This window comes from Lepidochelys olivacea (genome assembly GCF_965140295.1).
Source record: "Lepidochelys olivacea isolate rLepOli2 genome assembly, chromosome: 9".
NCBI lineage: Eukaryota > Metazoa > Chordata > Testudines > Cheloniidae > Lepidochelys > Lepidochelys olivacea.
Window position 1 is genome coordinate 84,341,452 of NC_140419.1, and position 16,761 is coordinate 84,358,212.

A 16,761-nucleotide genomic window follows, 5' to 3' on the forward strand; every position below is an offset into this window, starting at 1 on the left:
TGCTTATCATTTCTGGATATGGTAGTAAATGGTCTGGAGGTAAGACCAACAATGAAAGACAACTTTCAAGTAGATCCCTCTAATCCATCTTGACAGTGACCCTTTAACACTTTCATGGGTGTTCTCAATATGGAAAGAAATGGTTGCCTGTTCTGTTTCATAAGAAAAAAAAATCAGTTGCACCTTTTGGTGCTGTTACTGTAATCAGCAGATCCTTTGTTGTTTTGTCAGGATGGAGAGAAGAAGGAACAACCTTTTGCCTTCCTGTTCCATTGAGTTTGCTCTGGGTTTACAGTACTGATTAGGTCAGACTTTACATACACACTACATGAGAGAGAACACACTATTTCATAAACGATCAATAGGCTCAGCTGGATCTTGGTGGTACCAAATTACTAGAGACAAGTAAGATGAGCAAGAAAGTGATGCCGAATAAGGTCCTTATTAATAGAATATTTTGACCCATTTTCATACAGTTCTCAGATATTTTATCTGAGTAAAATGCAGAATGAATCTTTGCTTCATAGATTCATAGATACTAAGGTCAGAAGGGACCATTATGATCATCTAGTCTGACCTCCTGCACAACGCAGGCCACAGAATCTCACCCACCCACTCTTGCGAAAAACCTCTCACCTATGTCTGAGCAATTGAAGTCCTCAAATCGTGGTTTAAAGACTTCAAGGAGCAGAGAATCCTCCAGCTAGTGACCCGTGCCCCAGGCTACAGAGGAAGGCGAAAAACCTCCAGGGCCTCTTTCAATATGCCCTGGAGGAAAATTCCTTCCTGACCCAAAAAATGGTGATCAGCTAAACCCTGAGCATATGGGCAAGATTCACCAGCCAGATACTACAGAAAATTCTTTCCTGGGTAACTCAGATCCCACCCCATCTAACATCCCATCACAGGCCATTAGGCCTATTTACCATGAATATTTAATTACCAAAACCATGTTATCCCATCATACCATCGCCTCCATAAACTTATCAAGTTTAATCTTAAAGCCAGATAGATCTTTTGCCCCCACTGCTTCCCTTGGAAGGCTATTCCAAAACTTCACTCCTCTGATGGTTAGAAACCTTCATCTAATTTCAAGTCTAAACTTCCCAGTGACCAGTTTATATCCATTTGTACTTGTGTCCATATTGGTACTGGGCTTAAATAATTCCTCTCCCTCTCTGGTATTTATCCCTCTGATATATTTATAGAGAGCAATCATATCTCCCCTCAACCTTCTTTTAGTTAGGCTAAACAAGCCAAGCTCCTTGAGTCTCCTTTCATAAGACAAGTTTTCCATTCCTCCGATCATCCTAGTAGCCCTTCTCTGTACCTGTTCCAGTTTGAATTCGAGTAAGTTAATTTTTCTGCAGTTCATTAGACCTCCTATCCCTACTTGTAAAAGTTGTTTCCTTTCTCATTCTTTCCATTATTCACTTATTGGAAGTTGGAATTTCCCAGTGTCTATTCTATTCTGTTCTATTATATATAAGTTCTTATACCCATGCTCATCATCATAGTATCTAAGCACCAATATGATGCCCTCTGACATAGATATAGACCTTAATGCCCCCTGAGCCCTAGTCATTACATTGATATTATGGTGATGAGCATGGTAGAGGAACCTGTATAGAATAGAACATATTTCCTTGGGTTTATCATCTTTATTATGCAATTTCTCTGCAAGACCAGATGGGCAAACTACACTTTATTCATCATCAACAAAAATCAGAATGTACACAGCAGTGGATTTGCCTCTGGCCATCATTCAAGAGTGTTTACCTGAGCCCACACCCTCATACATACAGACAATGTAAATCTTAAGGCAAATTCTGCCTCCAGGACTGTGGCTCATTTGTCAGCAAGGAAACTAATGCTGTTTGCAGATATTGGACAAAAGGAATAGGTTGCTTATACAGTACTGGTAGAGAGAACTGCCTCAGCACAGCCTTCTTGTGCTGATGGTCCTGATGATGCAGCTTTGATAGCCTGAAAATGAAAACACTTGCCCTACTCTTGGGTCCTAGAAACACTTTTGATCTGTATGTGTTGACATATATAAAATATTTCCTACATTAAGGATTTGGAACCATTTGCTACACATGAAGCAGTGGTGGTACACTGGATAATTCATAGGTATGGGCGCCTGGAGACCTCGGTTCTATTCCTGTCTGTGCCAGTGACTTAGTTTGTGACCTTTGGCACATCACTTAACCTTTCCCCTTCTTTTGGGGATAGCGATACTTACGATCCTTGCACAGTGCTCTGTAATGCACAGATGAAAAACTGGTGGAAAGATTCACAGAAAAAGCTTTGAAATGGTTTTTATCTCTATATAACTGGAGAGCAGTCTAGACAAAAAAACTAAACTGGTCTCACAATCTCAGAAAAGTCCCAGCGCTGGAATGACTGTGTATGGCATCCTTCATGTTCAAAGTCATCTTCTCTGTCTGTTCCCGGGCCCACCATTTTTGTGCCTTCCTGCTGGGGTAGCTGGTTGATTTGGCCTGCAATCTCTAGCTCTCCCTCATTACCTTCCCCCAAACTCAAGGAGGGTCAACCAAGCTGAAGTTAAGTCCTTATTTGTCATTGACCTGAGACAACCCTGCAGTCTGTCCCATATTCACTATGGTCATGTATCCATTGATATGCAGTACATTGTCAGATTATGCAGGTGAATTGGGACCTACAGCATTCCTGGAGCACCACTGAACGCTGGGTGCATATTTGCTATTTCAGCTCCAGTCACTGAGGTTAGAACTGCTTGTGGATTGCTGCATGTTAATAGCTAAGAAAATATAAAAAGGCAGGTATGTAAGGCTGCCTCTGAGTAACCTAATTATAGCCACTGTCCGCTTGATATGACTGGGAATGTACAAATTATTCTGCTCTGCTTTGGGAGTTTTTATTATGGCAACCCTGGGAGAGTCTCACACAACTATGTACACAATCAGATCTCATGCCCCAAACCCCCAAATTAACAATGATAAAAAAAATCCTTCCATTGTCATTAAAAACAAGCATCAGGCCAAAGGGGCCTGTGCATGGAAGGGCCACAACACTGATCGTGGCAGTTTGCTGGTCTAGCTGGTCTTAGAAGTAGAACAGGAATTGCTAGCACGTTGTTGCTTTCTGCCGGAGGAAGTTTCTCTTCAGTCTCTTCTCTTCAGGAATGTCTTCTTCAGTCTAGACACATCCTGGATGCACTGTGAAAGACTCAGTTCCCTCCAAAATGAGGGCTCTATCTAGAGGCATCCAAATCTCACCTCCTCAAGGTACCCTCCAAAAATGAGTTAGCTAATCTGTAGGAAGAGGTCAAACTATTTTCTTGGCACACTCCTGCTCTGCCTTTATTTACCAGACGCATTCAATCTTGTTTTCCCATTAACTGTAAACAAAAGCTACCTGAGCTGTCTTGGTTCCTGGCCACTTCTTATTCATTGTAATGAGACTGTCTATTCGCATCAATGTTTTCAGCCGTTTGTAATATCTCTGAGATGTTCAATCTTTTACTTGTGTCGTCACTGATGCCAGGAACTAGAACTAACATTCATTACAATAAGGAATCGCCTCAAAATATTCAGTAGGTAACCAGCCATATTCCTTGTGAACCAAGCATTTCCTTTCCTTCTCCAGAAGACAAATATTGGATTGTCACAGAGGCACAGGGTTTCTGAGAAACAATAATCACATTCTACTGATGAGAGCAAGCTTTCTATCTCCTGGGGTGTCCCTTCTTTCCTCTCACTGATAGAGTTGTGGCAGGCCTGTACATTTAGCTTCTCAGTGCTGCCTATGTTATTTCTCTTTTGATACAGTGGCTATTCCCAACACTGAGTGGAGTGTTGCCATATGATGGGTCATTTCCTGAGTCTCAGATTGAACTTCCTTGTTGCTTTGACACTGATGGTTTCTCACATATTATCATGGCAATGTGAACTAATCCATTGAATGTCTCAAATTGTTAGCAGTTCAGAATGTACTTCCATAGAATCTTTTTGCTTGTCCTTGTTTCCTGGGAGCCCGATGGCGGCCCAACTTTTCACCACCATCATCCAACAGCCTCCCAGATTGCTGTCCCTAGGCATAGAGGGAGAGCAAGATTCATGGAGATGATAAGAGCAAGTAGGTCTGGGGTGGAGTCAAGTCTCTGTACCTTTGCTCCCAAAGCACCAACCAGTAGAACTAAACTGGTGCAGGGAGAGTTTCAGGGACTTGTAAATTGCACCTGAAAAGAGTCTGTAGCAGGTTACTTTCCCCCTGGAGTAAGGGGGAGCAGGAAGGGAATTATAATTCGGGACTTTACCTAAAGGTTCAGTCTAGCCCTCCTGTCACGGTTCCTCCCCCACTCTGAACTCTAGGGTACAGATGTGGGGACCTGCATGAAAAACCTCCTAAGCTTATCTTTACCAGCTTAGGTCAAAACTTCCCCAAGGTACAAAATATTACACCTTGGACTGGCCGCTACCACCACCAAACTAATATTGGTTACTGGGGAAGAGCTGTTTGGACACGTCCTTCCCCCCAAAATACTTCCCAAAACCTTGCACCCCACTTCCTGGACAAGGTTTGGTAAAAAGCCTCACCAATTTGCTTAGGTGACTACAGATCCAGACCCTTGGATCTTAAGAACAATGAACAATCCTCCCAACACTTGCACCCCCCTTTCCTGGGAAATGTTGGATAAAAAGCCTCACCAATTTGCATAGGTGACCACAGACCCAAACCCTTGGATCTGAGAACAATGAAAAAGCATTCAGTGTTTTACAAGAAGACTTTTAATAAAAAATAGAAGTAAATAGAAATAAAGAAATCCCCCCTGTAAAATCAGGATGGTAGATATCTTACAGGGTAATTAGATTCAAAACATAGAGAACCCCTCTAGGCAAAACCTTAAGTTACAAAAAAGATACACAGACAGAAATAGTTATTCTATTCAGCACAATTCTTTTCTCAGCCATTTAAAGAAATCATAATCTAACACATACCTAGCTAGATTACTTACTAAAAGTTCTAAGACTCCATTCCTGTTCTGTCCCCGGCCAAGACGACTACAGACAGACACAGACCCTTTGTTTCTCTCCCTCCTCCCAGCTTTTGAAAGTATCTTGTCTCCTCATTGGTCATTTTGGTCAGGTGCCAGCGAGGTTACCTTTAGCTTCTTAACCCTTTACAGGTGAGAGGAGCTTTCCCCTGGCCAGGAGGGATTTCAAAGGGGTTTACCCTTCCCTTTATATTTATGACAATTACTTTCCCCCTGGAGTAAGGGGGAGCAGGAAGGGAATTATAATTCGGGACTTTACCTAAAGGTTCAGTCTAGCCTTCCATAATTCAAAAATTCAGAAAGGCAGATTCTATCCATCTCACTCATCATGAGCAGTACCCTACTGCCAAGAGAAGGCCCATTGATTTCAATAGGACTATTCTCATAGTAAGATATTATCCAGGGTAAGGACAGCACAATCTGACCCAAAGGTAAGTTTCCTTAGAATTTCTCTTTCCTTTCCCTGTGCTATCTAGGTTGTAAGATATAAGTGGAATTAACAGATCTGGAACTCCAAATGCAGGGATCACAGGTGGCTAAACACCCAGGGCCTGATTGTGATCTCACGTACATCACTATAAACTAGTGGATCCCATTGTGCCTTATGAAATTCTTAGAGCGGTCTAAAGGGTCCATAAAAGGGGGATTAAACTGCCCCGGCAAAATAGAACCTGACAGACAGCTGTCATAGGAACTATATGCTGTTCTTGCTCCTGTCCCCTTGTTCAGGGAGCATGTTGAACGAAGGGTGGGTAAGAGGGGGCATGGCCCTAGAGCATTGCTTTCTAGTTATTACGTTCTGGCATAACAGCCCACACAAGGCTGTTACAGGCTGGTGCAATTTAGAGCAGCCCCCAAGGTAGTTCTACATTATGCCATTGGTCAGGCAGGCCCTGGCTATGGCAGGACTGGGGAGGCACAGAGGTGGCAGGAAAAGGAGAACGTGCAAGGTGGGCCAAATGATTTAAGTCAATGTAAAGCCAGCATAAGTAAGATCAAAATTGGGACAACAGATCTTTAACACCTGGAATAATTTAAAAACAAACAAAAATACAGAGATAAATCTTAGATAATGAGGTCAGGCGGAAAATGTTGTTTTTGTCATTTATCATTTGCATTTAATTATTTTGAAAAATGTATTTACTCTATCAGTAACATTTACTAAACTCCCAGAAATTCCTCCCCTACACCATCGGCATTAAACCCATACGATAACGCAGTTTTAGCAAGATATTTTAGGATCAGAACTACAGTGTATATGAAGCAAGAAGCCAAAAGCAAAAGAAAGACCAAGGACAGGGTAGGCCCTTTACTCAATGAACAATAGTAGACAACGTGGAAATGACAGAAGTATTTAATGACTTCTTTGTTTCAGTTTTCACCAAGTAGGTTGGCGGTGATTGGACATCTAACGTAGTGAATGCCAGTGAAAATGAGGTAGAATCATAGGCTAAAATAGGGTAAGAACAAGTTAAAAATTACTTAGACAAGTTAGATGTCTTCAAGTCACCATGGCCTGATGAAATGCATCCTAGCGTACTCAAGGAGCTGACTGAGGAGAAATCTGAGCCATTAGCGATTATCTTTGAAAAGTCATGGAAGACGGGAGAGATTCCAGAGGACTGGAAAAAGGCAAATATAGTGCCAATCTATAAAAAGGGAAATAAGGATTTAACTTCTGTACCTGGAAAGATAATGGACCAAATAATTAAGCAATCAATTTGCAAACATCTAGAAGATTTTAAGATGATAAGTAACAGTCAACATGGATTTGTCAAGAACAAATGGTGCCAAACCAACCTGATGGCTTTCTTTGACAGGGTAACAAGCCTTGTGGATGGGGGGGAATCAGTAGACATGCTATATCTTGACTTTAGCCAAGCTTTTGGTACTGTCTCGCACAACCTTCTCATAAACAAACTAGGGAAATGCAACCTGGAGGGAGCTACAATCAGGTGGGTGCAAAACTGATTAGAAAACCATTCCCAGAGAGTAGTTATCAGTGATTTACAGTCATGCTGGAAGGGCATAACTAGTGGGGTCCCTCAGGGATTGGTTCTGGGTCCTGTTCTGTTCAATATCTTCATCAATGATTTAGATGGCATAGAGAGTACACTTATAAAGTTTGTAAATGATACCAAGCTGGGAAGGCTTGCAAGTGCTTTGGAGGATAGGATGAAAATTCAAAATGATCTGGACAAACTGGAGAAATGGTCTGCAGTAAATAGGATGGAAGTCAATAAGGAAAAATGCAAAGTACTGCACTTGGGAAGGAACAATCAGTTGCACACATGAAAAATGGGAAATGACTGCCTAGGAAGGAGGACTGCGGAAAGGGATCTGGGGGTCATAGTGGAGCACAAGCTAAATATGAGTCAACAGTATAACACTGTTGGAAAAAAAGCGAACATCATTCTGGGATGTATTAGTAGGAGTGTTGGATGCAAGACACGAGAAGCAATTCTTCCACTCTACTCCATGCGGATTAGGCCTCAACTGGAGTATTGTGTCCAATTCTGGGCACCACATTTCAGAAAAGATGTGGGAAAACTGGAGAAAGTCCAGAGAAGAGCAACAAAAATGATTAAAGGTCTAGAAAACATGACCTATGAGGGAAGATTGAAAAAATTGGGTTTGTTTAGTCTGGAAAAGAGAAGACTGAGAGGGAACATGATAACTGATTTCAAGGACATAAAAGGTTGTTACAAGGAGGAGGGAGAAAAATTGTTCTTCTTAACCACTGAGGATAGGACAAGAAGCAATGGGCTTAAATTGCAGCAAGGGAGGTTTAGGTTGGACATTAGGAAAAACTTCCTAACTGTCAGGGTGGTTAAGTACTGCAGTAACTTGCCTAGGGAGGTTGTGGAATCTCCATCACCGGAGATTTTTAAGAGGAGGTTAGACAAACAGCTGTAAGGGATGGTCCAGATAATACTTAATCCTGCCATGAGTGCAGGGGACTGGACTAGATGATCTCCCGAAGTTCCTTCCAGTCCTATGATTCTATAAAATCAATGTTTTATTTTCAGGCTTGAAGAAATAATTCTTTCATGCCTTTTCAATCTTCTGGAGTTTTTGCCTTCGGTAGAATTCATATGTGTCAGATCAGGGTTCAGTTGTACAAATATTTGTTCTGTGACAGGGGAGTCTATGATTTTTCCAGCAAGAAATGATTAACATCAGCATGCCCTCAGTGACTCCCATGGGAGATCAGCAACGCATTGAGTTTAAATTTAAATATGACCTTTTCTAGCTACAGTATCTAGTGGCCTAAGATTGACTTTGGCTCAGGGAACCAATGATCAGATCAGTGAGGGACTGTTTCTGGACTTTAATTTCTTGCTTCTCTAATGGGATAGAGAGACAATTGCATTTCCACAAGGCAGCAACAATTAGCAGAACAGATAAAGAACATCAATCTGGCCTCACTGCAGACCTGACTCCCAAGGGTTTTAAATGAATGTGTTAAAAAGGCAGCAGATGTCTTTGGGATCATGCACAATATTGCTCAAACCAGCCTGCTATCTATTTCGACTTCCACTTAAACTCCAGCTAGCCATCAATCTACACTATATAGAGATATTAAATGCTAAAAGCTACGTTAAAAGAACATTAAGATTGTAAAGTCAAGCACTCAGAAGTCAGGAAATCTCTGATTTAAGGTTGCCCATGCAATGTTAATTCAGCCCCCTTTTGTGCATGTGTTATGATAATCTTTAATTACAGGATCACATACAAATTTTTCCATAGGACCCTGCCTCATTCAGTGTGAAAAATTGACAGTGGTCACTGAAAAGTAGCTATTTACTATTTTATTTTATCTGTATTGTTCAATGTTTTGTCCCAGGCCTTACTACTGCATACTGTACAAACCCTGCCCTGAATTCAGAATTATTAATTTCCTCATTGTCTTTTCTGTGGCACTCATCACTATAGTATCTGAGTGCTTCACAAATAATGAGTATTATCCCATTTTACAGATGGGGAAGTGAGGCACAAAGAGATTAATATCAGATTGATCATTAATTTTGGGCTTCTCCATTTGAAATGCCTCGGGCCAGATTTTTCAGAGTACTTAGCGTTATACAGCACTTTATGTTCAAAGCACAGCTCCCATTGACTTCACTTGCAGCTGTAAGTGCTCAGCACTTCTGCAAATCAGACCCCAAGGCCTCAAATCAGGCACCCAGAAAATGAGGAACACACAATTAGTGACCACTTGAGGAAAATTTGGTTTAAGTGATTCCCCCAGCTTCATACAGGAAATCAGTGACAGAGAAGATAGAATCCAGTTCAGCAGGGTAGCATTCAACTGCCTTAACAAGGAGACTGTCCTTTCTCTCCCTGCAGTCCCTGCCTCATTCACTGTCCACCTTCCATCTTCTGCAACAAATGGGGCAGGTGTCTTACAGACAATAGCCTCTTTCACTGCACAGCCCTTATTCATCCCTAGAGCACAGTCCATCCTGTGCACTGAATGAAAAAAGAATATGTAATCACATAGTTAAAGGCTGCATCATAACGAATACTTGCAAGGAGGCTGAATTAAGATTGCACAGGCATATCTACTATTTTACATATAAACAATAAAGGCTTAATTTGCATTCAACCATGCATTAATTCTGACAGTTGATTATAAAGTCTGGTTTTCCAGGAGCTATGCATATAGGTGCTGGGTGGTGCCGGTAGCCTGTGATAGACAGGTCATACTAGATGATCTCTTAAACTCTAAACTCTATGACTCTATACAGGGCCAGATGCCCAGCTAACATAAATCATCATAGCTGTATTGACTTCAAAAGAGCTATACCAGTTTGACCAGTTAGGACAGTGGTGGGCAACCTGCAGCCCATAGGCTGCACACGGCCCGTCAGGCTAATCCGCTGGCGGGCCGTGAGACAGTTTGTTTACATGGACCGTCCGCAGGCAGGGCCACCCGCAGCTCCCAGGGACCACAGTTCGCCGTTCCCAGCCAATGGGAGCTGTGGCAAGTGGCGCGGGCCGCAGAGATGTGCTGGCCGCCACTTCCCGCAGCTCCCATTGGCTGGGAACGGCAAACCACAGCCACTGGGAGCTGCAGGCAGCCGTGCCTGTAGATGGTCAATGTCAACAAACTGTCTCGCGGCCCATCAGCTGATTACCCTGACGGGCTGCGTGTGGCCCGCGGGCTGCAGGTTGCCCACCATTGAGTTAGGATCTGGCTCTAACACCTCACTATTTGGTTCCATTTGAGTTCAGAATACATTTTTTAAAGTATGATAATGAATGGGATTTTTACTACAAAGCAGAGAGAAAATCAGATCTATTTCCCAACTGTTTCTGCTACTGATAAACAGTACATGAATACCCCTATTGTGATACATCAATCTCATCAGATTGCTGACTAAATGTCCTTTTTTCACCAGTGCTCATCAAATATTAATAGCATTGCTATAGCACTTATGTCTTATTGTATTAGGGAATTTCTCTCCTCCCTTGCAGCAATTACATATTTTTGCTGCCCATTGATGCCTGAACATTAGCAATTCTACTAGTTCTCTGTTTACAAGGGGGAAAATGTTGATGCTGCAAAGAAATTTCATTTTCTTTCTTTGTGTGTGTTTCCTGTAAGGAGAGGTTGCGTTCTGTCTCAAGGTCAAAGATAACAGTACAAAAAGAGACAATTTAGAAGTTAGAGTTGGATTTCCAGATAACACTGAGTATGTTAGAGCTATTTTACCCACCGGCTTATATAAAAGAAAAGCCAAGGTCCCCTCTAAACAAACCTGTCGGAGATCTAAAATCTATTTGTCTGAATTGTCTTCAGTTTATATTTTATGTTGTATAGTTAATAAACTCAACTTGTATGCATCTGCTCTAAGTGCTAATCTGCTCAGCTTTCAAGGGTGAGGTAGAGTGAATGACCACGGCCAGTAGGCAATCTATCCTATTTTCCAATACAGATGACCAAAGTTTGTTTTTACTGCAGAATGGTTTGAAGTGAATTGTAAGGTCACTCCATTCTCTGCACACCAGTATTTTGACCATATTTTAATAGAAATCTCATTCCCAAATGCTACAAATTTGTAATGAAAAGAGAGGCTATTAATGGTGACCTGACCTCTCTACCTATCACCCCCCATAGTATCATTGAATACAGAGATGAAATGATACTGACAAATGTACATTACAAAAATAAAGGGCCAAAGTCAGAAGTGAGTCAGATAAATCTACACTGATGTGACATATACTTTCTTTGGTCCCCACAGAATGAGAGTTGCACCAGTTTAGACACTCTTGAACTCACATCCACATGTCAACATGTAACTTGCATTATCTCTAAATTTGATCCAAAGATATTAGCTAAAATTGGTATTAAAAAGCATCGTAGATGAAGTATAGATAGAGAAGATACCTGAAGCCATCTTAGAAATGAAAGCAACTGCCCAGAAGTTAGTGGGAGGTAAGGAGTGTCTCAGGGACTCAGAATAGGATTGCTTCATTGGAGAATAAATTACTCTAGCAGCTGACCAGAAATTCCAATGAATTTACAATTCTAGATCTCAAAACTGGGGTCAGGGGGTGGGGAAGTCATTGCGACTTTGCAGGAATGGAGCAGCAATGGGACTTCAAAGGCAGAATGTCAAGAAAGTTAGGAACCACAGAAGTAAAGAATTAGGCTGAAATGGGCCTAGGTGCACAAGTGGTGTGAGAGGAGGAAAAGGAGCCCTCCTCAAGCTTGCACCAACTCCAATCATTAAAGCAGCTCGTCAAAGCCTTTCACTGCTACATGCATATTGGATTGTTCCTGGCGCCTAATTTAATGCAGCCTAAATTTAATCAGCTCCACCTTTCACTCAATAGGGGAGGGATCTTTTCCAGTCTTTAGCTTTAATGGTGAACATGGGGAAGTAAATATCCCTATAAGGCTGTCTGTTGCAGATAGGTTCTCAGGATTTTATTTTTATTTTTAAAACACTATGATTATAAAGTGGTAATTGGGAAGGAAAAACATTCAGCAAATATTTTAATGGCAAAACATTCATTCTTCACACAGCAGTTACACAAAACACCTCATTACACTAATAATGTGAAATGAATGGAGGGAAACTATTGACAGAGGATGCTAATGAAAGTTGTGGTGGAAACACAGACCACTGTGGAGACAGCACCGGGATTGTTCCTCATATGGAAATATGAAGACGAGGCGCCAAATTCTGGCTGGCAATCGGAGAGAGGCATAATGGATTCTCAAACATGTGCCTATGGGTCAATCCTGCAAGGTGCTGAGCACACTGGCCCTAATCCAGCAAAACACATAAACACACAGGGACTTATCCTACACTACTGAAATCAATGCAAGCTTTGCCATCGACTTCAGTGAGTGCAGGATCAAGCCGATACTTAACTTTACATAGGTGCACATTCCCGCTGAAGTCAACGGCAGAACTTACATGCTTAAAGTTAAGTATATGCTCCAGTGTTTTGCTAGATGGGAGCCATAGGCTTCAAAGTAGTACTAATCAGAATGAGATCAGCCCTGCATATGGGTCTGGTAGTCTATTCCTACTGGGGCAAATCTTAAAGACTTCACTCAGTTTTCAGTCAGTCCTTATTCAGGTTCAGGAGGAGTAGGCTAGGAAGTGGTAAAAACCTGATGCCAGAACTCTGCATTCTGTCCAGGAGCAGAAATAACCATGAGGGTGACAGGTTATGTGAGTAAACATCATGAAATGATGACTGCCTAGGAAGGAGTACTGTAGAAAAGGATTGGGAGTGGGGGCTTACAGCGGATCTCAAACTAAATATGAGTCAACAGTGTAATGTTGTTTGGCGGGGTGGGGGGGAGGCAATCGTTCTGGGATGTATCCAAAGGAGAGTTGTAAGCAAGACACACGAAGTAATTCCTCCGTTCTATTCAGCACTGATGAAGCCTCTGCTGGAATACTATGTCCAGTTCTTGGCACTACACTGCGGGAAAGATGTGGACAAATTGGAGAAAGTCCAGAGAAAAGCAATAAAAATTACTAAAGGGTCTAGAAAACATGACATATAAGGAAAGATTGAAAAAATGGGGCTGTTTAGTCTGGAGAAGAGAAGATGGAGGGTGGGTGGGGACATGATAGCCTTCAAATATATAAAAGGTTGTTATAAAGAGGAGGGTGATAAATTGTTCTCCTTAATCATTGAGGACAGGACAAGAAGTAAAGGGCTCAAATTGCAGCAAAAGAGATTTAGGTTAGACATTAGGAAAAACTTCTCAACAGTAAGGGTAGTTAAGCACTGGAACAAATTACCTAGGGAGGTTGTGGAAACAGATTAGACAAATACCCTGTCAGGGATGGTCTAGATAATACTTAGTCCTGCCTCAGTGGAGGGGACTGGATTAGATGACCTATTGAGGACTCTTCCAGTCCTACATTTCTATGATTGTGAGGTCACTGCTTGTATATACGTATATATATTTAGGCCACGACCCCTATTTAGGCTGGCCCACCTATGCAACACTAACTTGTTATATAAAGTTAGTATTGCATAGGTGAGGCTCAGGCTATCTGTCCCTGCTCAGGCAAAACTCTAGATGACTTCATAGATGTAAGTACCACAGATATGGGGCCTAATTCTCATTTCTGCTAAGGCCCCTTCACATGGCTCTGAAGGTATAAAGAAGCCTTAAACTGGGTATAAATGTCATTTTCTCCCGCTTTAGGGTACTTCTATGCTACTTATCTAAACATTATTTTTCACTCCATTTTCTGATCTTTTAAATTTGATACACTACACACCCTGCCTGCCACTGTTCACAGTATTATGCCTTATAAATTTTATAGGCCTGATTTTCAGACAATTTAGGCGCTCGAATTTATGCTCAATTACATGCCTCATTTGCACATGGAGTTGCCGTGATTTCATGCACTAATCCCAAATACCTAATTTTTGCCATCCTGGCATGCATCTGCTCAGCGCAAATTAGGTACATACATTTGCACACTCAAATAAGAAGACAACGAGTCCTATCTTTGTACTTGTCTTTCCTTCTATGTAAAACTTCAAATTAATAAAAAAAAATTGTTTGTTTTCTTGGCAGAGGAACATTCTGTTTAATGTATGTATATGGAATGTTAGCAATGTTTAATGCCATTAAAGAAAGCAACAATCAAAACATTTGATTTTTTAGTTTTGGGGATTGTACTGGAGGAATAAGCATCATGGCTTGTTTTTTGATATGTCATTTTATGTAGACTTGAATGGGAAATCTTTATTTTAATGCTTATTTAAGTAACGCCTCCAGCCTACTCCTGCTTGGATTACTCAGAATTGAAGGACCCAGAAAGATAATATACTTAGACGTGGCCAGCTTGACTCTGAATTCCCTTCCACCAAAACCAATGGAGTTGCGCCATTAAAAGCCCTGTGAACAAGAACAGAATCAGGGTCTGTCTCTCTGGAATTGAAGCACAGCAGATAGAATCTAGCAAAAACATTACCAAATTCACATGAAGGAAACATGTCCTTATGAAATATTTACTGTGACACTTCATAATATTCAAAGTTATGCACTACTTTAAAGAACATTGGTGGCAGTAAGATTTTCGCTTTCCCTCATTTCATTTTTGTTCATGGTGTTTTGTTTGTTTTTTGCTGTAATTTGGTGTTTACTTTTATTTATTTATTTACCCTATACAGCCATAATAGCTGTCTTTGGCATAGACCGCAGCCGTTTCACTTTGATTAAAATCCAGTTGCTAATAGGCTGTATGAAGATAGCACAGACCAACCCTCTAACACTTTGTTCAGAGGTTAGGTTTAAATGAAGTTTACTTTTTTTAATGATTTATAAAAGTTGGGAAGATTTTTCTTTTCTTTAGTGGTTACGAAAACCCAGAAGGCCAGGTTATAGCTTCGACACACAGGCCTGTGTTGGGTGCAGAGTGAAGCTACCTTGCAGGGGAGCTACAGGAAATGTACTCTCACTACACCACCTTCAGGAGGGTACAGTATTCACTCCTCCATGCACTTGCCCGCTCCCCAGTCCTGAGCATTGGGCAAATGGATATAGCTATGTCTGTGCCCACATGGTGGCTGGCACTTCAAGGGTCCTTAGCACTGAGTGCAGCCCGTGGGCTCAAGAGACTAAGTTTTATATACATTTTAAGCTAATGTATGAGCTCATTGGATAATATTTAAAGTTAGCAATCTAGGCCATTATAGACTTTGATTTTCATTGATAACTCAAAGTAGTGCATAGTTTAAATGGTATTAAACTGCTTGAAAGTCTGGAAATCTTACAGTGGGTTTTTATAGTCGATTACTACATTGAATCAGTTTGGTAAACGTGGGATACTATTTATAAAGTAAAATATTGCCTCTCAGCTATGGCAATGCCCTGTATTTAGAACTGCTGAAACATTCAATCCGGTGAATAATTATTTTGTTCTTTTGATTTTTTTTTCCCCTGCCTGAATTATAGATGAAATAAACTGAAGCCTTGAGATGTTATCGGTCTGAATGTTTTCCATGTCCTGAAGTAGAGAAATAATCTGCTTCTTGCTTTTCTTTGTGAATCCATTGCTGACTTCTCTCTTGTTTTATGACAGCAAATGGAACATCAAGCAGTCAGCTGTCTACACCCAAATCCAAGCAGTCTCCAATCTCCACACCTACCAGTCCAGGGAGCCTCCGTAAGCACAAGGTATTACGTTTCTTATACCTTACTAAAACTGTTCCTAGCAACATATACCTAGACATAGAGACAAAATGGCTAAAACGAAGCCACGTTCTTTGGGTGGCATAACTTCATGGGTTACACCGTCAGAGAATCTGGCCCATTACCTAGAATCTTTTTGTTTTCAAAGACTAAAAATCCACTGTGAATACCTGTAAATGCACTTTGTAGGCTAATAAGACAGTATGTCAGCAGCACTGACTTTGGGGAGCTTTGTACTGAATGTAACACAAGTGTGGGCTTTTTCAGATGGTTATTTCCTCTGCAGCTGTTTTGAGCATTGGCCTTAGAAACGGCTTGTGCCTGTTTCCACATACAGTCAGTTTGGTACGTTCCCCTGAACAACAGGAACAGGACCAACAAATCAAGGATGGGTATATCCCCCTGAACCTCTGCTGCAAGGAATAAATGAACAGAAGGAAATGCAAGGCCCACAACTTTGGCTCTCACTGTCCATCAGACTAAAGGCCAGATTTTCAAAGCTATTTAGGCACCTAGTGGGAAGGTTAGGTGCTTTGTAAGCCCCACTAGATGCCCAGCTGCATCCTTGGATGCCTAAAAGGTTTTGAAACTCTGTCCCTAACGCACTGGCCTGAGGTCACACAAGAAATCCATGGGGGGAGCAGAGCCCAGGTCTTTCAGGGGTAGCTCCCTATCCAGCAGACCAGCCTCTTTCACTCTGCTGCATGCTGCAAAAAAAGAGAACTCTGATAGATGGGAGCAAAACCAAGGCAGCCAGTTCTCTGAGACTCCAGGAAACGGTCCCAGGCACTTGGGAAGGATGTCATGGTTGACTGCGCGCTGAGTGAAGAAGAGCTTCCTTTTATTTGTTTTAAACCTACTACCCATTAATTTCATTTGGTGGCCCTTAGTTCTTATATTATGGGAAGAAGTAAATAACTTTTCCTTATTCACTTTCTCCACACTACTCATGATTTTATATACCTCTATCATATCCCCCCTAGTCTCCTCTTTTCCAAGCTGAAAAGTCCTAGCCTCTTTAATCTCTCCTCAT

General features: G+C 41.4%; 1 protein-coding gene across 4 annotated transcripts in view; it reads left to right on the plus strand.

Moving 5' to 3' along the window:
* Positions 1-16,761, plus strand: part of DCX (doublecortin) — a 116,658-nt gene that overhangs the window by 81,480 nt on the left and 18,417 nt on the right. For 2 of the 4 annotated variants that reach the window (XM_084639390.1, XM_084639392.1), the window contains exon 6: positions 15,619-15,716. In XM_084639390.1, the coding sequence (XP_084495516.1) occupies positions 15,619-15,716 (98 nt within the window). The remainder of the gene's footprint in view (positions 1-15,618; positions 15,717-16,761) is intronic. The other 2 variants (XM_084639391.1, XM_084639393.1) reach the window with 1 other exon arrangement.